The sequence below is a fragment of the Uloborus diversus genome, chromosome 9 (assembly GCF_026930045.1).
Source record: "Uloborus diversus isolate 005 chromosome 9, Udiv.v.3.1, whole genome shotgun sequence".
Lineage (NCBI taxonomy): Eukaryota > Metazoa > Arthropoda > Arachnida > Araneae > Uloboridae > Uloborus > Uloborus diversus.
The window spans coordinates 140,660,703-140,684,807 of record NC_072739.1 but is presented as its reverse complement, the minus strand read 5'-3'; the positions used below and the strand labels follow the sequence as shown (position 1 = coordinate 140,684,807).

Here is a 24,105-nt window from a genome sequence, read left to right as displayed (position 1 = left end):
TATTTTTTTAGAAATGGAATAATAATAGAAGTTTTATGATTTTAATGTTTTGTTTTACTGCCCTTTGTATGGCTGTTCTTTGAGTCACAATTCAAAGCAAAACTATTGTTATCTTTTCAGATAGCCTTCTCTGACTATGGCAGAAGCTCATTCTGCAGTTGCTTTTAGTTTTACAATCACGCATGATGGTGTCAACATTAATTATGACCATGACATTATTTATGCTGTATGGCAAAGCGGCTTACGATCATGGAGAAGAAGGCTAACTAAGTTTTGGGTATGTATTACAAAACCATTTCTTTCAGTTTTTTTTTGTTATGTACTGTATGTCATGTAATATTCACTACACCAATGATTAGACTAAATGTAAGGAAAACAGTCTGGGGTTGCTTCAATGCTACCCCCCCCCCCCCTTTTTTTTGTCCTATTATATATTTTTTAAATAAAAGAATTTAATTGATAACTTCAAAAATTTTTATTCACCACACTTTTGTGTAGTATGTACAATAAATGGAGGCTGCTTTCATTATGTTTTTTCCCCTATTGAGTTCAGCTTTTTTATCTTTGATTTTGCTTTTGATAACTTCTAAAAATAAAATAAAGATCATTTTTCTGGACTCTGAACTAATAAAAAATTAAAGTGTTATAAAAAATCAAATGAATATTATTTTTAAAACAGATGTAATTACTGTCTTGAACAAAATAGAGTGCTTATGAGCAATTATGCATTTTTCTACAAAATTGTATTTTGAAGGATAATTGATGAAATTTTCTTCCAATACCTGCACTCATTCTGGTGTTAAAGATCAGTTTTTAATTTAAAGTGAGTGTTGAAATCATTATTTGTTTAGGACAGTATTAAAGCCACAGACAATCAAGTGTATCTCTAGGCACTTGGTTGAACAACAGGGCACAAATGAGAGGTTCTGGACCCCTTTTCACTCATGCTGCCTAGCCTCTTTGCAACTTAAAAAAAAAAAAAAATGTAGGCACTGAACTGAACAACAGGGCTTAAATTAGAGATTCTGAGCTCTTTTCACCTATGTTACTGGGCTTCTATTCAAAAACCTAAGCTTTGCAGTTGTAACGAAAAAAAAAAAATCTTTAGGTACTGAACAGTAGGGACACTTTATTGAACAGTAGGGCATAAGTTAGATTCTTTGCCTCGTTTCATCCATGCAGCCGGGCTCCTATCCAAAACTTAAGCTCTGCAACTTTTAAATCTTTTACAGCATGTAGTATACAACTATAAAAATTTATTAGTGTATAAAATGAACTTATTTATGTAATAGTTAAATTAATCAAAATCTGTTTTTCAATTTATTTTGATCAACTTTCATGAAATTTACTTTGCTATTGAATTAGTCCAAACCCTCTGGATTGCTCCTGTGCAGTCGGCTGTTCCACCTCTTTTACGCATAAGCCCTGCTGAACAACAAAAAGCAGAAAAATATTATTTAAGTCGCCAAACCAAGAGACATACCTTTACTGGAATAGTAACTACTATTTTTTTTTTTTGAGCAATCACAATTGCTTCATTTGACTGTTTTGATGTGCTATGATTTTATTTTCCCGCCAGCACCCTCTGCAGCATCACCGTCGACCAGCTCCTCACAATGCTGCTCCTATAGTGAAAGCCATCTTCAGATTGCGCCAATATCCTACATTTACACGCATACATACACGCACGTACAAACAAACACATACACACACATACACCTACATACGTACACAAATACATACAGACGCACCTACACACAACTACCCACACACTCAAACCTGCACACAAACACAAACACACACGCCTACATACACACACACACTCGTGATTGGGAAAAACATAATTTGAATTCCAGATGTCAAAATTTAAATAATTTTTTTTTTTTCGTTTTTTCCTGTTCTTTTGTGTTACTAGAATGTGTAATATTTTTGTTCTCTCCTTTCTTTTCATCTAGAATAACGTTTGGACAGGAGCTTATCCGGCCTCCCCATATAGTCTTCTCATAATTGCTGTGATACTTGCATTTCTAACATGGAAAGAAAGGGATGTCTCACATGGATTCATAGATTTCCTTTCATATTATTTTACTGAGTAAGATTTTATTTCAAATAATAAATATTTAATTGCTTATTCAACATCTATTTCTTGTTTTGAAAAAAGGCTCTTTTTTCCCCTAGTAATCCATTAGTAGCAACATTCAGTATTGCTGCATTTTATGCCGTGTATACAGTGGTCCTGTGGCTAATATTTGTCAATATTGTTCGATACTGTGTAAAGATGTTATTCATGTACAAAGGATGGATGTATGAAACACGCACTGGAAAAATAACAACTGCTACTAAACTATGGCTTGTAAGTAGTCTGTTTGTTTATGCTACCAAAACAAATTTTTATTCTTGTTTTTTCCATCTCATTTTATTCACTTGAACTTAGTGATGTAAAATACCTGGGTATTTATTTTTAGGAGTAAATACCCAGGATATATATCTGGGTAAATACCCAAAATGGGTATTTACCCGGTATTTATTTCAAAAATTTATATTCAACTAAAATACTTTTCTGTCTGTATTCCACTATGAATATATATAACCAACCATATACAAAAAATAAATTTTTGCCCAAAAATTGTATTTTGATCACATATTTAAAGAATTATTGTGTGAAACAATTTAATATGATATTGACATTAAATGTGTTGGATATGCCTAATCAATGTCCCCATCTTTCTTTTTTGTTTTTCGCTTTTCAAAGCAAAATTTAAAGTTTTACCAGTACAAATACAAAGTGAGTGACAAACTAACACCTCCTAAATACTAAATGTCTATCGCGTTCTCCCTTTTAACATAGAGCAAAATGATCCCAGTAAGCATAATTTCGGTCTTCTGACTACTGCCAACTATCGAAGGTCGAAAGCATTAGAAATTAAAAGTGGAGAAAACAATTGGTTAACTTCTAAATTTAAACTTTAAAATTAACCAATTAACGATTTGATTTGAATTGTTTGGATCCATCGTCATAGCAACACCATCCATGTATTGCCATCAGGTAGTATCATTGTTCGTGTATTGGCGGAGAATCACTTTTAAAGCAAATGTGATAGGCATTTAGTATTTAGGAGGCTTTGGACAAACTGATTGCAACTCAAAGCCAAAACTAACTAGTAGCATGATATTATAGGGAACCATGGCACACCAAAGAGGTACGGGGAGATATCCCGTTTCTCATGGTAAGCAAGGTTCACACATTAAGGGGTAAACTCCCAACTGGGTTGACGCCCAGCACGAGGACCTTCCCCGGCGCAATAAGCACAAAGAACATCTGTAGCCCAGACGACTATCGACCGTCGCACCCAGCCGTGTGGGGGCCCGCTACGTGGACCCCCCCCCCGGACGGTCGAACCTAAGGCTTACAGCTAAGTGGTGGGGTGCGTGCGGAGAAAAGTAGCATGATATTATTAAAAATCAAAAATGAAAAGTTGTGCTAGCGCCACCTATGTGACAAAATTAAACTTAAATCCCTTTGCTTTACCCCATAAAAAATTAAATTATCCTGTCATCCTATTTAAGTTTTAGAATAGTTCATTCTAAATTCTGACAGTTTTTTTTAATAAGATTTCAGTACGCCTTAAATTAAAGAAATTATAATATATAAATTTTTATATTTTTAATCTTTCATTTTACAGTTTAGGTTTTAAAAAGAAAATCACCACCTTTTGATACCACCTAAAGTTTTTTTTGGCAAAATGTGCAATTACTAGAGGATTTTCCCTGCCTTCGGATAAATATCCAAAAAAATATTTACCTTCCCACCCGACATCACTAATTGTGTGTATTAAAAATAGTTCGAATAAATTTTCGTCATGAAGTTCCAAGGAGCAAATGCAAATGAGCAAGGCAACAGAAAACAATATTTTGATTTTTTTTTTTTTGCTTATTAATGTGAAAACTGTTTCTATATTTGCCATGTTATCACTTAAACAGCAATAAAATAAATAAATAAATAACATCATAGTTTTAATAACTTCTCAGTAAATTCTTCCAAGCATCCCTCATGCTTCCTTTTTTTTTCATTTTGGATATGACTAACCTAGATTGTGATTTTGAAATCCTGAAGTTCATCATTGAATTGCTTATACTTGTCCAATTATGACATTTCACGTATTTCTGCTTTAGCCCTGGCAAATGAGCGGTAATTTACTGAAAGATTCTTTGGTTCATGATATGTTTCTTTCATAATTTCATCAAGTCTTCCAATAAAAAATATCACAAACTTTGTAATATATATGTATGTATCAGTTTTACCAATTATTTCGTATTTAGATTTTTAAAAAAACTTCTGACTCACTTTTTGCATTTTTTTGTAAAATACCCAGTTTTTTGGGTATTTACCCAGGCCTTGTGTAAATACCCGGGTAAATACCCAAAAAATATTTACCTACCCATTGGGTATTTACTCGATCCACATCACTACTTGAGCTTCAAATCATTACGCAGCTTCCTGCATTATCTACGTTAATGTTTTCCTGTGGGATACTGAACTTAATAATTTCATTTTTATGCTTCTTTTCTCCAGACATATTTTTATTTCCTCTGTACATTATTTTGTGTTAGAAATGTCAAAAATTCAATTTTTTTAGAATTGGAAATAAACTCCTTTAGGTGGGAGGGGGGGGGGATGCCCCAAAATTTTCTAGTCTGGAAACTTTTTTTTTTGATTAGAGGTAGGATTTGACCATTCCCTAATCACAACAACAGCCATATAAATCATATTTTTCTAAGAAATTTAAAATTAAAATCAAGTTCATGCAGGATTCCTCATTATAAATACAAAATCAGTTGAGTTTATTGATGCAAAATAAACCCAAAATTTCGATGAAAAGGGAGAATAAAACTGGAATTAAAAGTGTTTTTTCCCATTGGGAATGAAACCAAACTTTTTCAGTCAACAGTGTTATTAGATTTCACACGTGTTCCAGCCTTTTTTTACAATAGCCTGTCCTAATGAAGCTTCCTCAGCAGATTTTTTCCGCTAATTTTAGTTTCCAATGGACATGACTATTTTTGGAAATAGCTCCACTGTATAGGTATCGTTCACATACCCGATTGTTCTCTGAGTTCTTTGGGTGAGACAATGAGCTTTTTACATGTAACAGATTCTGCCTCCATGGCCAAAACTTTTTCCATTTTACCACCTTTTAACAGCTATCCCGATGCAAAAAAAAAAAAAAAAAAAAAGATTTCCTACTTGTTAGCAACAATAAAGCCAAAGTTGTAATACATAATGAAATGAAAATATTGTACTTTGAACATAAACCACATTCAAAGTCCAACTTGTATCATTAGCGTTTTTTATTAACCTCTATACATTTTATGATTTCAATCAAAGCTTGATGTTATCAATAAAGTAAATAATTGCATTTAATTTTTAGAGTATCATCAAATTCATCGTGAAGCGTAAACCCCAACTGTATAGTTTTCAAGGATCTCTTCCAAATCTACCTGTTCCTCCATTGACTGAAACAATGAAAAGGGTAGGTTTTTTTTATGAGTTTTATTAGCGTTAGAATAATTTATGTTAAACTGGAAAGTTTTATTTTAAAATGTGTTCTTTTCTTTAAAAAAAACCCCTTTAAATCTATATAAATAAAACAAAAAATAGATATGTATGTATGTGTGTTTATATGTTCCTTAAACAAATCCACAGTTTATGTTGGATCTCGACCAAATTTGACAGGGAGGTACTTGGACACCCGAGAAGAAATGTAGTGGGGTTTTCAAATGCCGAAAAAACCCAAAATGGTTCGAATTTTGATTTAAGTACCCAAAAGTTGCATTAAATGGCTCTTTCTACCCGAAATAATTATTCGAACAGTTCAATTTTAACGCCATTCGAAAGCCTGCAAAAAATAGCCCTAGAGTATATTTACTTTTTTCGGATTTGAAAACAAAAAACAATGCTGTAAAATCACCAAAAGAACAGTTATAAGCATTTCTAAGCCTAATGGAATGGCTGGAAATTTATCGTTTGCACAAACTCATTTTAAATTAGTGTGAATAAAACCATCTTGACTGCGACCAAGTAAAATTTTATTTTTGCTTTCAGGTAAAAATTTTCCCTTTTAATTTATCATTTGGCGATTTATCTTCTTTTTTTTGTATTGCCAGGAGAATTTTTGCTGTATATATCGAGGGATGAGTTTAATTTATTTGGGATTTTTTGATTTGCTGTTTTCTTTAAGACCGGGAAATTTTACAGAATTTTTTTTGCTCTCTAATTGAAGCCTACTTGTTGAACATGTGTCACTTGACGTAACTTTTATTTTCGAGGTACACCGTGTAAAGCCTTGCGACGCAGCTAGTTGAAAATTAATCAATCTTTCACAAAAATGTAACAAATCTTTTTTGCACATGCTGAATCTATTCATACTTTTATGCATACTTAGAATTTGAATGAACTAAAATTAATTCATGGCTGCTGTGGTGCCTCTGTATCATTGCAAAAACTATCATCACACATCAGCCAGGTTGCGTTTGTAAAAAAAAAATAAAAAAAATTAACACTTGCATTTAAATCAACTACTATTTTCAAATTAATGTTATTTTAATGAAATTTATTTAAATAATGAAGACTTGTATTTGCAGCATAAAATAAATTTGGTATAGTTTTTAAAAATTATATTTGTGTTTTACCATTTAAAAATAATAGTTTGGAACAATTATACTTACAGTACCTTTTGTCTGTAAAACCACTGCTTGATGATGAAAAGCACAAACGAATGCAAAAGCTTGCTGTAGATTTTGAAAATGGCATTGGTAAAAAATTACAGAGATATTTGGTTTTGAAATCTTGGTGGTCTACAAATTATGTAAGTTATTATTTATCTTTTTTCTTCTTTAAAACTGTCATTAAAAAATCCTTTTACAACTCTATTAACAGCATTGCCTGTTCTAATCTCTTTGTTTGTATCTAATTTAAAATAAATCATTACATATTAAATATTTTTCCCTTCTCCATTATTAATTGAAGAGCTTGCTTTTAAATAGTATTAGTATAGCAATTTTTTACATTCTTGGAAAAATAATTTTTTTATGTGAGATCTAATATTGAAAAGGAAAAGATCATTTTACCCAATAATTTATGTATGATAATAATGCTACCGACATGGGGTAGAGGGGGACCAAGGTTTTCACAAGAATCATCAATAAGAAATTTTTCTTCAAACTTCAGGTAAAAACTTAACTATCCAATTTGAAACATCCAATGTTTTGATACATATGATACATTTTCAATCAGGGCTAACCAGGGTTGGCAAAACCAAGGGTTTTTAAAAAAAAAAAAAAAGCCCATGGACCCAGTAGAACGAAAAAAAAAAACTAAAGCTGTTTTTTTTTTTTTTTGTCTTTTTGTCTTTTTTTTAGGGAAAATGTGGGGTACTAGTAGCATATTGTAGCGTAAGTATATGGACAAAGCGCAAAAATTGTCTTCAGGTAAAAAAAGCTGGAAAACTAGTTGAAATTCAGCATTATCTGATGAAAAGTATAAAAGAAGAGAAAACCCAAGAATGGCGAAGTTTCAGATTTTTTAGTTTTCATTATTACCAACAGTTAAGGCAAAGTTACTTCTTGAGTGATAAAATCTAGTGTTCGTTTTTTTTTTTTTTTGCATTTTACTTTATTGTATTTCATTTTGTTATGCAAAACTACTGTAGAACCTCAAGTAGTTCAAATCCCATTTTACTGAATTCCAGTTTAATCAAGACATGTCTTTGAATTTTATGTTGCCTGTTTTTCTATTTCTGTGTACAGAATAAGAAATATTAAACTTTTTCGTAAGATAATGAAAATACTGTTCATCCTGTTCTGTTTTCTGTCGACCGTTTGAAAAATCTGTTAATTTCTGAAAAATATACCTTGTTTATTCGAGAATTGTGATGTGTTGGTTTGCAGGAACTAATTCACATGAAAGCCTTTTAGCTAGAGTAGTTTTCTCTGTACAATCTACAAATATTGAGAAAATCAGACACGAAAGGACTTAGTCAAGATAATTTGAGTTATTTATTGACCAGTTAAAAAAAAAGTTAAATACATTTATTTAAAATCTTTGATGTATTTTTTTTTATGCCGTTAAGAGTTATAAGAAATTCTAATAAAGTTCAAAATTCATTTTTTATGTCCATGTCTGCGGTGAAGAACAAATAAAAAAGAAGTTTAAATTGAGAAAGTATTTAAATTAATTAATTTTTTAAAAACTTCTCGGAAAATTTAAAAAAACCCAAAACATGAATTTCATCTTCTGTTTTCAATATAACTAAATTTTGCGTGGTACTGCTACTTATTGTAAATGTTTTGTTAGGCATGTCCTGCTATCTTTTTTATAAAGGAGTCAATTTTTGAAAATGTTGTCTTAATACCTTTTAGAAACAAGCACTGTAATTGTCCGTTACTTTCAAGTTTCAACAGTACACATTTTAACACAACTGAGTAAACAAATGCCTTATCTGCATGCTAAAATTTTTTATTAGAACAATGTTGAATCCTCTACAATTATGTATTTACTGTAAATGATTTTTACTAAGCAGTAAAAAGAAATGTGTGCTGACCAGGCCCGGATATATAAATTTTGGAGGCCCCCTGCAACAAAATCTGTAGGGCCCCTCCGCAGAGGCCAGCAGTGTGTGTTTGTGACGTTAAAAATACTTAGTGTTAGTTTTTTGCAATTCCACCCCCCACCCCCCTAATTTCTTGGGCCGTTGGGCCTTTTTAGGATGTGGGTCCCCCAGCACTGTGGGGTTTGTTTGTGGGTATGTAGATCCAAGCCTGGTGCTGACAGCACAACTTACATCTGAGTAGCGGGAAATTTACTTTATGTTGATGAAATAAAAATAAGCTCTTATGTAATATCTCTTCAAATATTTATAGGTTTCTGATTGGTGGGAGGAGTTTATTTATCTTCGTGGTCGTGGTCCTTTGATGATCAACAGTAATTTCTATGGTCTTGTAAGTATTTTAAGTATTTTCAACACAGAGTAAAATTTAGCTGGAAATTTTATTTCCTGAAAATTTTAATGCTTTAAAAAGGTTATTATTTACTGAAAAGTCTTCTAAATAATTTTTTAAAAAAGTTCTATTCATTTTGTTATGTTTTGAAATTTATTTGGAAAACTCGAGGAGTGTTTCTTTTGTTAAATTTTTTTTGTAATTCGAGTCTGAATCTTGTCAAGTGTGCTTTTAACAGAGTATCGGCACACCTGGACAGTCATGAAAAATCATAAAGTCATGAATTTGTCCATAATCACAATTGGTCTTGGAAATTGCGGCAAAACATGCTCAAAAACTGGCAATTCCTTGGGGATTTTGTCGTTAAGAAAATAGGTATTTAAAAAATTTTATTCATTTATTTTAAAATTTACGGTTTTTAATTTTTTTATGCTTTTGCCCATCAGCCCCAATTTTATACTTATTTTGAAATCTGATTGCATCTGCTTCTATAAAACTTGTTGATCTCTGTTTACTATATGATTCTAACAATTTGACAGTAGCAATTTTGTGTTTACCATTATTTTTAATCTTTTTTATATTTCATGTTATGTACTTGAGGACTTGCACACTCGTCATTCTGCTTTGCTCACTTAAAAATTTTAATTAATTTTCATCAGTGTTTATCCTAAATGTATGAAGAATTTAGACTGTAAAATTGGTCAAAAATGTTAGGTTAAGGACTTTTGGGATGGCAATAAATTAGGAAAATCATCAAGTTTTCTTGGTAAAAAGTTGAAAATTTGCAAATTACTTATTCGTGAAATTTTTTGATTTTTTTTTATAGCCTTTCCTAAAATTTTGACCATCATATCAGGCAAGTTAATTATCAAATATCTGTCTCATACCTCTTTACCTGTTTATTACAATTTCTTAAGCTGTTCAAGAATGAAACGATTGCAAAAAAGGTCAGTTAATGTCTCTAATGTATTTTAAAGAATTAAACACATAGTTTGTAGGAAATTACTTGTCTGTCTAACTTTTTAATGCTTTTTGTGCTCTACAAATTTTGATATTTTGTTGAAAATGTATCTTGTTAGTCATGAAAAGTCATGGGTTTGAAATCTCTAAATTGAGTAACTCTAAATTGTATAACCTAACTGTATATATAAGTATAAACTAAAGTGAGTTAAGCTGAAATTTTTTTGCTTGTCTTTTTTTTTTTCTTTCTTTTTTTTTAAATTTGTCTTGCGTGATGCTCCAAAACCAATGAATTCTACTCTCAATTTTTTTTCTTTATAAATTATTAGTTATTGCTCTAGAATATTAGTTTCTCTGTTTTAAAATAATAATGTTCCTGCTCCAAAAACGTGAATAATTCTGAGGGAGAAAAAAGATAAATTATAGGAAAAAATTAGTCCTTTTAATTTAAAAGAAAATTTACTGACATGTATCTCAACAGTTGTGCATGTGTATTTTTTTCCCTTTCATTAATTTGAACAAATAGAACTGCAGTTATGTCTATTTAAATGATCCTATTGTGTTTTATAACATATTTAAAAATGTGAGCTGGACATTCTATGGCTGAAGTTAAATCACCTGTGATTTCCTAAGTTTCATCTGCATGAGGTTTTTAAAATATAACATTAATAAATATTTACAGTAGGCGGCATTTAATGTGATCACTTTGGGACAAACACAGTTTGATAACAATAACCGATTGATAACAATAGGTGAAAAGAATCCAGGACACACAAAATGATGATTTTTTTCAATTAAGAAGCATTTTATTCTACAACTGCAAATTAAAATTACGATAACTCAATTAAATGCAGTTCTAAATTATAAATTAATAAGTTCGCAGAATGGAATAGCTCTTTTCCCCCCATTGATTTAACTATCCGTCTGGTGCTACAGTCTTTTACACATTGTTAAAAGTAAGATCTGCTTTTTGCCACATTATCGAACCCTTTACTCGCGTATCCTTTTCCCTGACATTTGTAAACTACAATTTCACAGCAGATTCAACTTCACCATCTTCTCCTGCACGGTTGCACTTGTTGTTTAAATTTTCAATTTGTTTTCAATCTCGTCACCATTTTTTGATTACTTAACAAAGTAATGGCTGAGAAATGTTTACTTGTTCTACGGCATTTCTTTGACTCATCACGGTTGAATTTTTTTCTTGACAATTAAATTATTGTGCTAACTCTCCATGGCTAAAATGTTTGACCTTTTCTAGTGAAGTTTTTAGTGTAACTGAGCAGGGAGAAAAATTCTGCTTTGGTGATAAGAACGGCACTTGTTTTTCTGGAAGCTGCTTGTCAAAGTTTGCTTTTGTATTTCTTTTGATTAAGAAACAAAAAAGGGAAAAAAATTGAAAGTTTGTGAAAAAGTGATAACAACACACACAATAAACAAAGACCCTGATTACAATATCCTACTTTTTAACACATGTTAATATTTGAATGACCCAGAACTTCATGATTTTGATAACATTAAGCGAATAATACCATCAACGGTAATCACATTAAGCAGCACCTACAGTATTAAGTAAATATAATCTTATATGGTCTCACATAATGGTTTTCTTTTATGCAATTTATTAATCTTTTTTTCTTACATACATACAGGATGCCATACTTATACACCCTACAAGTGTTCAAGCTGCTCGAGCTGCAGGTTTTATCCATGCTGCGTTTCTTTTCAGGCGATGTATAGACAGGCAAACTCTTACACCAGTAAGAATTTTTAAGCTTTTAAAATGTAATAACAGCGTCAAGATTTTATTTATTTCTTTGTGGTAGTATTTCTTTCTTTTATTTTTTTAAATTTCTTTAATCTTTTGTCAACTATCTTATTTTTTTATTTTTTTTATCATTTTTGATAAATAAAAGGATTATTCTTCATAACATTTATGCCCTCACTTTTAAAATTGAAATGAATTAAATGTACAAATGCATGTAGTTCTGCTTAGCCCCCCCCCCTTTGGGTTTAATTTCAGGCAAAGCTTTAAAAAAAAAAAAAAAAAAAAAAAAGGAACTTTTCAATTATTCTTTCATCAAATATATATCTCTGTTGGAATTATTTCATTGTTATTTAAAATGTTCATTTTCTTTTTTTTTTGTACTAGATTATGGTCCAAGGAATAGTACCATTATGTTCATCACAATATGAAAGAGTTTTTAATACCACTCGTATTCCTGGGAAAGAAACTGGTAAGTTGAAAAGAATATATACATAATTTATTTCAATGGTCCAAAATCTTCATGAGCAGTTGAGTATTTCTTTTATTTCTGAATTAAAAATCTTGCCTGAAAGTACAGATGCTCTTATAAAAATATTAAGCATACTTTATCTTACCTATATTTTTACATGGGAAATATGTTGGAGCAAGTGTATAAGGGTGTCAGTATCACCCTGTAAAAAACTTCTTTGTATAATTTAGGGGAGGGGAAGCCAATAAATTTCTTAAAAATAGAATTATTATTCTACCTGGAAGTTTTGTTATTAGTGGAGTTACCTAGTTGGACTTCTTTAGGGCACACTTACATACTAATGGTAATTGGTAAGTTATTTTGCTGTGTTCTTCAATTAGTGTACGGAATTCAAGAAAACTGCTAATTCAAGTAACAGCAGTCTTCCCTAAAAAGCACAAAATTTTCTATTTGACACCAAAATGTAACTTTCAGAAGAATAAAGTTGATTCTGGAGGAAATAGTTGCTTGCGATCCCAAAATCTCGCAGGATTAAACTCAGCATCGAATTGGAAACCCTATTGTGGATATGACCACGCTTCGCATTAAAAATAATTTAGTCTGAGCTCATACATCATGGTTAATTTGGATTTGTTTATCATGAAATTAATATTAATCAATCATTTTAAGATTATGTGTGAGAGTATCTGCAAGAGAGACTTAAATGGACTGAATCTACTATCAAGAAAGTTTGATATATAAACCAAAGTTGGGTTTTAAAAATATTGATGGTTTTGCCAATATAAAAGTACAATAATTTAGATTTTGATTGTTTGTCTTTCAATCGAAAATTTATTTATTTTTGTTAGTATTACATTTTGTTAATATTGCATACTACATTTTATTATGTTGTTAAAAAATGATCAAGTTTTTGGATCACATAAAACATTTAGTTGCAGATATAGACATGATCAAAATTTTTAATGTAGGGTAGGCACTGCAAGTTTACTTGGCAATAAGTGCCTATATCTCCAGCCACACTTCTGCTGATTTCGTGCATTGGCTAAATTTTCATACTTTCCATCTTTTTTACTTGTAGATTTTCCCCCCTAACGCTAATACAGTCAGACTTCAACATAAGGTCACCCTTTGGAAATTCGAGAATGTGACCTTATAAGCGGAGTGACCTTATAACCGGTTCATGAACTTTTATCAGAAAAACAAATTCTAAAATATAATGTTTTCAAAACTATATCACTTGATTAAATAACGATGTTTTAATTAAGTTGAGTCAATTAAAATTAGAAATTAGGAAATTATTTGTTAAAATTTTTATTCAGAAAAAAATTCTGTACAAATTAAATGTATCCGTCATAAATGTGCTTACGACGGACACGTGAACTATGAGGGACCTGCTTCAAAATTTGTATACATTGCTAAAAGCCATCTCTATTGATCTCGACCCTTATCTAAAACTATCACCCTCAATCCCCAAAGCATGAATAGGGACCAACATTAAGCAGCCAGAGGAAACAAAATTTTCTTTTTACCTGCATTAAGGAGGGTGAATGATCCCTCCTATTCACTCCAGTCGTCTTCTCTCGACAGCATTCCCGTGTCTCTACAAGTCTTTTTCCTAGAATTTGAGGGGATAAAGGGTTTCGTGGAAAAGTTTTCCTTTCATTCGTTGGGCAGATGGAATTTTGTCGATAAAAGATCCTGTACCAGGGAAAATTCGTGGACAGTGAGGCTCTGAAATCACTCTAAGAAAGTCAGACAAAAATGATCTTATAAGCGATGGCAGTATTTGAGACCTGACCATATATCCGATAATCCATTACACAGAATCAATATTCAATGAGTTGGGACTTTAGGAAAGTGACCTTATAATGCAGGGTGACCTTATATCGAGTTCTGACTGTATGTAATTTAAATTACAACTCATAAGCTATATTAACACATTAATTTAATTTCCTTGTTAGCTAATTAAATAGTAATGCAATTTACAGATAAACTGGTTCATTATGATGACAGCCAACACGTTGTGGTTTATCATGCTGGACGATATTTCAAGCTTCCTGTGTATTATATGGGTCGCCTACTTCGACCTGTGGAATTGCAAAGGTAATTCCTGTTTTATAAATATCCATACTGAATGCAAAGATGTGTACTTGTTTTTTTTATAATGGTATAAGATATAATTACATTCATTGAGATAAAACTAAGAGAGTCTGCTGCAGTAAATGATATTTTTAAAAATTATTGTTTTACCACATTATTTTCCATAGTTTGCTGAATAATAGTTTTAGAAAATGTAGCATTTTCTGATGCCAAATTGAAATGAAATTAGTATCATTTATCTTAATAATATAGATGGGTTACAGAAATGGATATTAGATGTCTGCTACAAATTAATAACAGATTTCTATTAATGGCATTTGTTCATTATGTGGGCTTTGCTGTGATTGATGTTTTGGAGGAAGGGGAGGGGGAGGTATATTTTTGTTAATGTATTACTGTCTGGCTTTCACGAGAAAAGCTCCCGCCTTCAAGTCTGAGCCCGTCTACTGCCATAGAAAGACTTTGTTCATTTTCTGCAATTGTTAGCAGGAAAGCTTTTTGGCGCTATTTCGCCACCAGCTGACCTTTGTGCAGTCGCACGGGTTTTTCCAACATTAAGCTTCCCTTGGAAAAATGAGACGCTCCTTGTTACTATAACAGTAGACAGGCGCAGACACTTCCGCGGTGGCTTTTCTCGTGATGGTCGGACAGTACTGGAATTTTATTTATTTTTAATTTACAGACAAATAGAAAAAATTCTGCAAGATGAATCGCCACCACAACCAGGAGAAGCTTATTTGGGAGCTTTAACTGCAGTGGAAAGGTTAGATCATTTTTTTCTTTTTCTTTCAATCTTTTACTCTGTATCAGTCTAAACATTCTTGATTATTTCTTCATTCCTAGTAAGTCTGGAAATACCTCAAATAAAATAGCATATTTTGGTAAAAGATTTTCTGCAATTAAATTTTTACACCTCAAAAATTTAGGAAAAGAAATGCATCATAAAGAAAAAACAATTTCACACACTCATGTTAAATTTAAAAAATATAACAAATGATATTTTAAGATTAAAACTTCTTTTGAACTGGTTTTTGCTGCAAGCTCACTTTTGTTTTTAAAGTGCTATATGCAATTTGTCTTCAAAACCAGCTACTGAAAATAATACTTTTTTTTGTGATTTTTTTTTTTTTAAATTTATAATTTTATATTTTATCAATTCATATTCCAATTATATCTCATTGGACCCATTCTCCATTGTCATGCTTCTGTTTGTAAAAAGTGCCTAACTGTGGTTATTATTTTCAGAACCCTGTGGGCTGAAGCTAGAGAAAAATACTTTTCGAAAGGCATTAATAAGGCATCTTTGACTACAATAGAGAAGGTATTAGTTCTATCAATTGTCAAGTATATTGTGATTCTTTTTATCTTTCTTTATTTTGGTTTTATAATCCAAATATTTGCGTGGTAAAATCTGCCTTGAATACTGTTATTAATGTAGTATCCTTGCTGTCATAAAAGTATGTGTTTTTTCTTCCTATTAGCACGGCTCTGAAATTGTAATACGTCAAATTATAAAAATAAAAAAAATTAATTTGAATTTTGACATCTTGAATTCCAATTATGTTTTTCGCAATCACGAGTGTGTGCATGTAGGCGTGTGTGTTTGTGTGTTGGGGGTATGTGTGTTTGTGTGTAGGGGGTATGTGTATGTGTGTGCAGGCATGTGTGTTTGTATCTGTTGTGTTTCTGTGTGTGTGTATGCTTATGTGTGTGTATGTGTATGTATGTGTGTATGTGTTTGTATGTGTGTTTGTGTTTGTATGTGTGTTTGTGTGTGTGTGTAGTTGTGTATGTATGCGTGTGGGTGTAGGACATGGATGCAGCCTGGAGACGGCTTTCGCTATAGGAGCAGCATCGTGAGGAGCCGGTCGACGGTGGTGCTGCAGAGGAAGGTGGTGGGAAAATAAAATGATAGGAACGTCAAAAACAGTCAAATGAGAACAATAAGCAATCGTAATTGCTCAAAAAAAAGTAATATTCTGATTAAAGCATTGCTTGAAAAATGGAGCATAAAAACTTTGCAACTGTAAAAAAATAGAAGTTTTTTTGGAGGGTCACAAAGCAATGTAAATATAATTATTTTCATGTAATCTGTACTGTTAAAGCTTGTGCGCGTCTGTCTGTATGACTGAAACCCTATCTCTTCCGGATTGTTCCTACCTGGTCAATACTGATACCGTTAGATACAGAAAATCCAGGATAAGCCATTTCGCTCTGTCTCAGCCCTCTGAACTTGAGGAACCCGACATCTTGGGTAAAAGCATTAAAAACATCAATTGTCGTTTGCCACAGGCGACTTTGAGCTACCACAGGTGCCAAGCAGGATTTGGTGAGAGTGGAAAGAGCCCCCTAGTTAAAGGGGTATTCTAGTCTAGAAATTCAAAAAGTACGATTTCATTTTCCTTCTTATTCTCAAATTTTAGATCTTTAAGAATAAGTTTCTAAGAAGATTTATGGGAATTCAAATCATTTTTGGAGTTACAGTTGATTTTGTTAAAATAAACTTTTGTTGAAATGAGACTGCAAACTTCTAACACGTTTTTCTCAAAACTAGTTTTTTCGATACAGTTGACAAGATATCTCAAGTTCTAATGCACCGATTTACTTGAAATTTGGTACAGACATTCTTAGTACTATCGAAATTGTCTCCACATAGGGGTTTTTGTAATTTTGATTTTATTATTTTTTTAAATATATATTTTCTTGTTTGATGTAACAACATTAAGTATAAAATCTGTACTTTTTTAACTGCTTTACATTGAAACATCTTTTTTCCAGGCTGCATTTTTTGTTACGCTTGATGAAGAAACATATGAATATGATGCTGTAAGTATGTGTTTTGAAGATATTTTGAGTTTTGATTTATATAATTTTACTATTAATTTTTACAAGCTGCTATGCTACATATGTTTGTGTACTTTGTTAATTGTTTAATCTGAATGCTTTTTCATATTGTGTAATCATCTCATTTCTGAAAAAATATGTCAACTTTCAGAATGATCCAAGTAAACTTAATGCATTTGGCTGTGCCATGCTACATGGCAAAGGTTATGATCGCTGGTTTGACAAGTCATTCAACATAATTGTGGCCAAAAATGGAAGGGTATGTATAATGTTTGGTTAAATCTTCTTTTATTATTTTTTTAGCACTGTATCAGTTTATCTTCATCATAAAATAGCCTTGCCAGTTATTTCTATCAATAAAGCATGCTCCATGCTACATATAATCATTTTAATTTATGCACAAAGGCTGAATTTTAATGTTCACAAAGTGGAAAGGAAGTTTTAAACACCATCAGCAGAAGTTATTTGTCAAATTTTAGAACAACAATGCAAAAAAAAAAGTATTTTAAACTTTTCATTCTATATTGATTATGCATATCTTCTTACTAATAAACAAATCTGCAAGGAAAAAGTTCAAACTATAATTTATAGGTAAAATATGAATTTTTAAGTTCAGTTTATATAAAGACAAAGATTCTGTCAAAGTGTTAAAATAATATTTTGTATGAATTGTACATTTTGAAATTAATTGCTTTTTAAAAAAATATTTATTCAATATCACAACTACCTTCGATGCATTATGAATATTAAATGTTTCAGCTAACCAGTTATAGCAGAATCATTAATATTTTCTTACTTTTATGTTGTACTCATAGTGTCTGCCATTTTGTTAAATCAAATATTGATTTAATCAATATTCTAATATTAATATCAGTTATTCAATGTATAATTGAAACTTTGCAGTAAATCAGAGTTAATGGTATTCTGTTGATTTTCACTAATGTATTGATTAACATGCATTTATAAAAATGTTTCTAAAGCCAAATTTAAATGAAAAAAATCCCAATTTTCTATATTTCATTTGTATGTGTGTGGGGGGGGGGAGCAGATATGCCGCAATACACTTTTGCTATGGCTACCATTCCATGCAGACATGCCGCTGATTCGAGCTGTAAACTTGTGCGACACAAGAGGACACTAGAAAACTGATTTAAGTTGAGGCAGCAGGGAAATTTAGAATAGACTTGGGTTGAGCAATACTGATTTTTGTGTTCCTTGAGTAAACTACTAAGATGTAAATCTTCCTTGTGTTGCTACAGTGCCCGCCGCTTATTAAAATCACATTCGTTCTGAGGACATTTGATTTTATAAAGCGGCTGATTTTATAAACCGGCACTGATGCACTGAAAAAAATCAAAAGTTTTTAAGAATAAACACTCTAAAAAAGAAATAAATTACGATTAGTTGTATTTTATTTTTAGTCTAGTTGTATTGTATTATTTTAGTTCAGTTGCAAAATACAGTTGACATTTTAACTTTCATGAGGTACGTTTTTAAAATTTCTCAAGGGTCTTAAAATATTGACTTATTGTTGTTTGAATAAGAGAATTTGAAAGTAAAGATTGAGAAATCCCTAATTTAATTGCAGCATCACACTAACTACATTTAGGAAGCTTGTCATACTAATTCAAAATTTCGAGTTCTTTCACACCCAAGTCGCCACGACTTGCTAGCTAACAATTTTAACTCAATTATAAAAATGAACTGTCAACCCCTGTAGATAGCTGAATGAGCATGAACTGATTTACTCAGTCGTGAGTGAGGTGGCTGCATGTCGAAACAGTTCTGCGAAGTGGAAACAGGCAGCACCAACTAAATATATGGCTCTGAAACAATTCTCTTGAGACTGCTTCATTCTTCTTCTTTTTTTTTTTAAATTCAACTCCCCCCCCCCCAAAAAAAAAAAATATAACGTACAACCTTCACCTTTTTTTTGTTTTTGTAGAATTTGTTATTTTATGCTGCAATGTTTTAAATCCTTGAAAAAAAAAATAAATAAATAAAATCCTGGTTCTATTCAGAGAAAAATTAACATATGCTCTCCTAAAGTTTGATTTTATAAAACGGCGAGGATGATTTTATTAAAGGATAAACCTAACATGTTTTGATATAGAAATGATTCTGTTCTTCCAGATTTGATTCTATAAAGCGGCTGATTTTTATAATCCAGTGATTTTATTAGTGGCGGGCACTGTACATCAAGTTGTAAAATATCAAAATGTAGTTAGGTTTCTCTGATACTGAAATGATTTGATTTTCTATTTTACTTCTTGATCATGAATATCATCTATTAAAAGCTAACTAATTAGAAGTAATATTTCAAATATTTTAATCTGCAAAGCAAAATTTTAAGAGACAAATGCTGATAAAAACAACTTTAAAATAATTTTAGAAATGTTTGAAAATGCAAGGTAGAAGATTTATTTTTCAATTTCCTTAGATAAAATTATTTTGAAAGAATAAACTTAGGAGAATTAAAGAACTATACAGTTGGCTTGGTTAAATGTGATACTGTATTTGATTTTATAGTCATTACAAACATTTAGCCAATTTGCTTATCATTATAATTTTTACTTTTAAATAGGTTGGACTGAATGCGGAACATTCATGGTGAGTGATAACTCATATAAATGATTTAATAAATAATTGAAAAATTATTAAATGTAAAGAACTTTCACCCTATGTTTTTTGTATTTGTCTCTACAACTTAGCAATGAAAAATTGCTAAAATAATTTTCTTTGCCATAAATAAATAAATAACTTATCCCTCAAGGTTTTCCAAATCAAAACTAACTTTTCAATGATTCAGTTATGAGAGAGATTTTAACATGCGATTGAAATCATTCTGCTTATCATAATCTGGAATTTTTTTGAAATGATTGGAACACAATTGCATGTGTTGGCATCATTTGGGTAGGGAGGGGGAAGGGGTGCAGAATCAAAGTATTTTGAAAAGATCCGGAATGGAAGAGAAAGTTCAGGTGTTACAAGTTGTTTCTTTTTTTTTTTTCTTCAAAAAAAAAGAATAAATAAATAAAAATAAATAAATAAATAATATGATGTTTTTACAATTTCTTCGACTTCATGGAGGATCAATTGTGTTTATTAAAAAGGACTGGGAAAAAATTTGCTAAATCATCAGGCTTTGTTTCAGTAACTTTCTGCGTGCATAAAACTCAATTAACATAGCTTAACAGAAATGAAGATTAGTAAACAAAATGTATGACAAACTGAATGTGTGTAACTTAATTGAACTATATTGGATTGGAAGTAATGAAAAGAAAATTTTAAAATGTGATGCAATGTGATCATACTGTAAAAGGCTAGTTTATACAAATATTTTAATTCCAAAGCAGATAATATGGCAACTGAATTTAAAGAGATTTTATTTTTTAAAATCTATAATGCCTTATATGTGTTACTGATTGATTGCTTATTTTTGGAGCCACATAAGTTCTCTAAAAATTTCAAAGCTTAACTATTTGAAAAGTAAAGTAGTTTATTCTTTTTTATGTCAAACGTTTATCACACATCTTTTGAATTAATTTCTTTCAAAACAGAAATCTTTCACCTTTGGCAAATTAATTGATTGAAAATGTAAATACATACAATTGTATAGCAAATATTCTGACAAATTGCCCTACCTTTATTTACCTGCAGGCCACAACTCATATCAAGAGGAATCTCATGGGTGCCAGTACAAATAAAAAGGTTAATTATCTTAATCTATTTTTTTGTAGATAGCTTGGGAAAACAAGGAAAATGAAAGACAAATACAAGCCGAAAATTGCTGTCCTCATTACTGCATGCTTATTTTATTGATACAAACTTTGTATTTCGTTTTTAGAAACCAATCTATGACTACTCAACTTCTAATTTGCATCAATCATTCATAACACCAAATGAAGATGATCAGTAGTTTTGTAAAGTTTCAGAACATATCTTTCGTTTCATAACATTGAACACGACGATGGGCCTCATATGACCCCCAGCCGTAGGTTGAGCGTAACAGGATTAAATAATTGCTATCATAACTTGTTCAAACAATTAATCATGAATCTGTTCTTTTATAGGGCTGATGCTCCTATCATGTCACATGCATGGGAATTCTGCTTAGCTCAGGAATCCAAATCAAATTGGTATGTTTTATTGATCTTGAAGTAATGTTTGTCTATTTTTAAGTATAATTAAAGTGAAAAAAACCAAGGTAAATAAAGCACAAATTTTGTGTGGCCTTAAAATAGCTATATGCTGTATTTTCTTTAAAAAATTGTGCTTTATTTACGTTGATTTTTCACTTTAATCATATTGTAGCAAAAAGCTTATATGATAATTTTTCATTTATTTTTAAGGAGTATTTTTAATTTTGTATTGTATGTTTAGGTACAATGAATTTGGTAATTGCGAAGGAGAATCCAGAAACAATTTATTCCCTCCAAGCCGTTTGAAATTTGACTTCTCCCCTCATGTAAGAAAGTTATTGTTCTTTAAATACCTTAACACAATCATTATACAGGGTGTCTGAAAAGTCCTTGACACATTAAAAAAATTCATAGAAAACCAGCAAATTGTGGTATGAATTAGCAGTTTGCACCATAATACTTCAGAGGTTCAAGAGTTTTTATGACATCGAAAAAAAAATAAGAAAAAAGGCATTTCGCAGCCAGGGTTTCAGTATATGCTATGCTTGTAATTCTACGTTAGTAATTTTCATTCCTTTTTGCGTTTTTCCATGTCAACAAAAACGATTTAAAAGTAACTAATTATAAGCATAGCATATACTGACACCCTGGAAGCAAAATGCCTTTTTTCTTCTTTTTTTTCCCCCTTTTCATCTTTTTTTCGATGTCATAAAAACTCTTGAACCTGTGAAGTATTATGGTGCAAACCATAAATTCATACGACAATTTGTCGGTTTTCTACGAATTTTTTAAATGTGTCAAGGACTTTTCGGACACCCTGTATTGTTTTAAAATAGTATTATAATTCAACATTGCATATAATTTTTGATTAAAAAAATGCCATATGAAGTTCTTGCTACCATTAGTTTTTATGTAATTAGTCTGAAGAACATGATTAGTGTCAAACATAATTCAAGTATGTTGTTTATTCGCAACTCCAACGAACTATAGGGGGCACTGAAGTCACTGTCTAATGGCGGAATTGAAAACTAAAACAAACGCACATGGTAACGAAAAAAATGCTAAAAGTGTTGTGATTTTTGTTTGTACGTATAATTTTTTCGCTTTATTCTTTTTAAATTAATTTTCAAAGTCTTGTGGATATTCTGGCCCATGTAGAAAGAAATGAGAATTCAAGAAGCATTACTAAACGTCAAAGATTAATGCAAACGACGTAGTTCGTAGTTCTAAGCAGCTATTTCCACGATGTTGAATTCGATATTTATCCATTCTTGATAAAACTAAATAATAATTGTGGCCTGACAAGAACAACAATGAATGCTAGAAAATTCAATGTGACAGTACAAATTGTTATCGAAAGAAGATGATACTTCTTTGCCTTGCTTGGCTAGCGCTTATTTTTTTTACATTTGTAGCTGAGTTATTTCTCTCGAATTCCCGAATCGGTTCATTTAAAAATTTTCTGTTTCGATTTTTCTAATTTCTGAGTTACGATTTAATTGTGTCATGTTATGCAAATCATCAACAAAATTCTCACGGATATATGGTGATAGTTTTCTTTTCAGTTGATTGACCATTATTTCCTTTCACTTATCGAATTCTGTAATCTTACTACCATTTTATTCCACTCATGATAAAAATTAAAAATGGTTTAACTAAAAACGCGAAATCTCGCCAAGGCTACTTTGCTCGCACTATACTAATACTATAACCCTAAACAAATTTGGCGAAACCTTTCAGCTGAGAATAAAAGGAATAAAGTAAATTCTTTCTCGGTTATTCATTTTGCTCTACGATAATATATTCAAGAAAATATTTTGCATACTGTCCATTCCAACTAAATGCTGCTGTAAAATATGGTAAGTTTAATTAATTTCAGATTTAAAAAAAACCCCATATTCTTACAAATTTATACAAAACAATAAAATTTTTTACCTTGTATAACGTTATCCAAGTTTGTTAATCCAGAATTTTTCGCTTTCACCAATTATTAAGGAAATAATGAAAACTAACATTATTTTGAGAAGCTCGAGAATACTACTAAGGGACGAATTAATTTCTGTAGCTGAAAGCAAACTAAGACACATTGATTGCGTTAATAAATACTCAGAACAAACTGCTTGTGTTTACGTCAACTGACAAACGTGGAACGCAACGTGGCAATGTTTAAGTTTCATTTGCAGTTTTGTAAATCACCGCAAGGTAGCGTATTCGAGCGCTGGAGTTCCGAATTAAGTACAAATGAGTGTTTGTTTTAATCAAAATCTTATTGTATTGCGGTTTAATATTCACTGAATCAGCTAAAAGTTCATTCCACGAAAACGATCATTTTGTCTTGCATGTGTTGCTTCATATATTTCATTAAAATAATATTTTAAAAAGTGCATTAAACAAAATTTTATTGCTTCTTTTAAAGTTATTACTTTTTAATAAAATGTATGAACTGTCACGTGCAGGACAAAATGGCCACTTTTTTGTGAAATGGAAATAAAGCAGTTTTTACTTTTTTATTTTTATTTTAAAGAAATGGTCAAAGATAAAGTTTGCTCACAGTAAAGCAGTCAAATAAATATTTTTGTCTTGTAATAAAATAATTAAAGAATCTTTAAAAGATAAATAAAAGAAATTATTTAAAAACTTTTTTTTGTCTTATTTTGTATTAAGAAGTAATAACAAAAAAATATACATACAATTAAAAAAAGAAAAAAGAAAATGTTGTCATCGTTGCTTATTTTATTAGTGACCAAATTGCATTTAAAATCAAATTCAGACCTAATTCTTGTCTTTAATTATTGTTTTTTCCCCCTACCATAAGGTTTCAAATT

At 30.9% G+C, this 24,105-nt stretch overlaps 1 protein-coding gene across 1 annotated transcript in view; it reads left to right on the top strand.

The window, feature by feature from the left end:
• The first annotated feature begins 133 nt into the window (after positions 1 to 133).
• LOC129229264 (carnitine O-palmitoyltransferase 1, liver isoform-like) overlaps positions 134 to 24,105 on the top strand; it is a 34,774-nt gene continuing 10,802 nt past the window's right edge. Inside the window, exons 1-16 of the mRNA XM_054863534.1 lie at positions 134 to 277; positions 1,956 to 2,092; positions 2,179 to 2,353; positions 5,430 to 5,531; positions 6,729 to 6,866; positions 8,920 to 8,997; positions 11,610 to 11,717; positions 12,110 to 12,194; positions 14,183 to 14,297; positions 14,977 to 15,057; positions 15,540 to 15,615; positions 17,073 to 17,120; positions 17,290 to 17,397; positions 19,723 to 19,748; positions 21,212 to 21,277; positions 21,522 to 21,606. Coding sequence (XP_054719509.1) covers positions 137 to 277; positions 1,956 to 2,092; positions 2,179 to 2,353; positions 5,430 to 5,531; positions 6,729 to 6,866; positions 8,920 to 8,997; positions 11,610 to 11,717; positions 12,110 to 12,194; positions 14,183 to 14,297; positions 14,977 to 15,057; positions 15,540 to 15,615; positions 17,073 to 17,120; positions 17,290 to 17,397; positions 19,723 to 19,748; positions 21,212 to 21,277; positions 21,522 to 21,606 — 1,569 coding nt within the window. The 5' untranslated portion in view covers positions 134 to 136. The remainder of the gene's footprint in view (positions 278 to 1,955; positions 2,093 to 2,178; positions 2,354 to 5,429; positions 5,532 to 6,728; positions 6,867 to 8,919; positions 8,998 to 11,609; positions 11,718 to 12,109; positions 12,195 to 14,182; positions 14,298 to 14,976; positions 15,058 to 15,539; positions 15,616 to 17,072; positions 17,121 to 17,289; positions 17,398 to 19,722; positions 19,749 to 21,211; positions 21,278 to 21,521; positions 21,607 to 24,105) is intronic.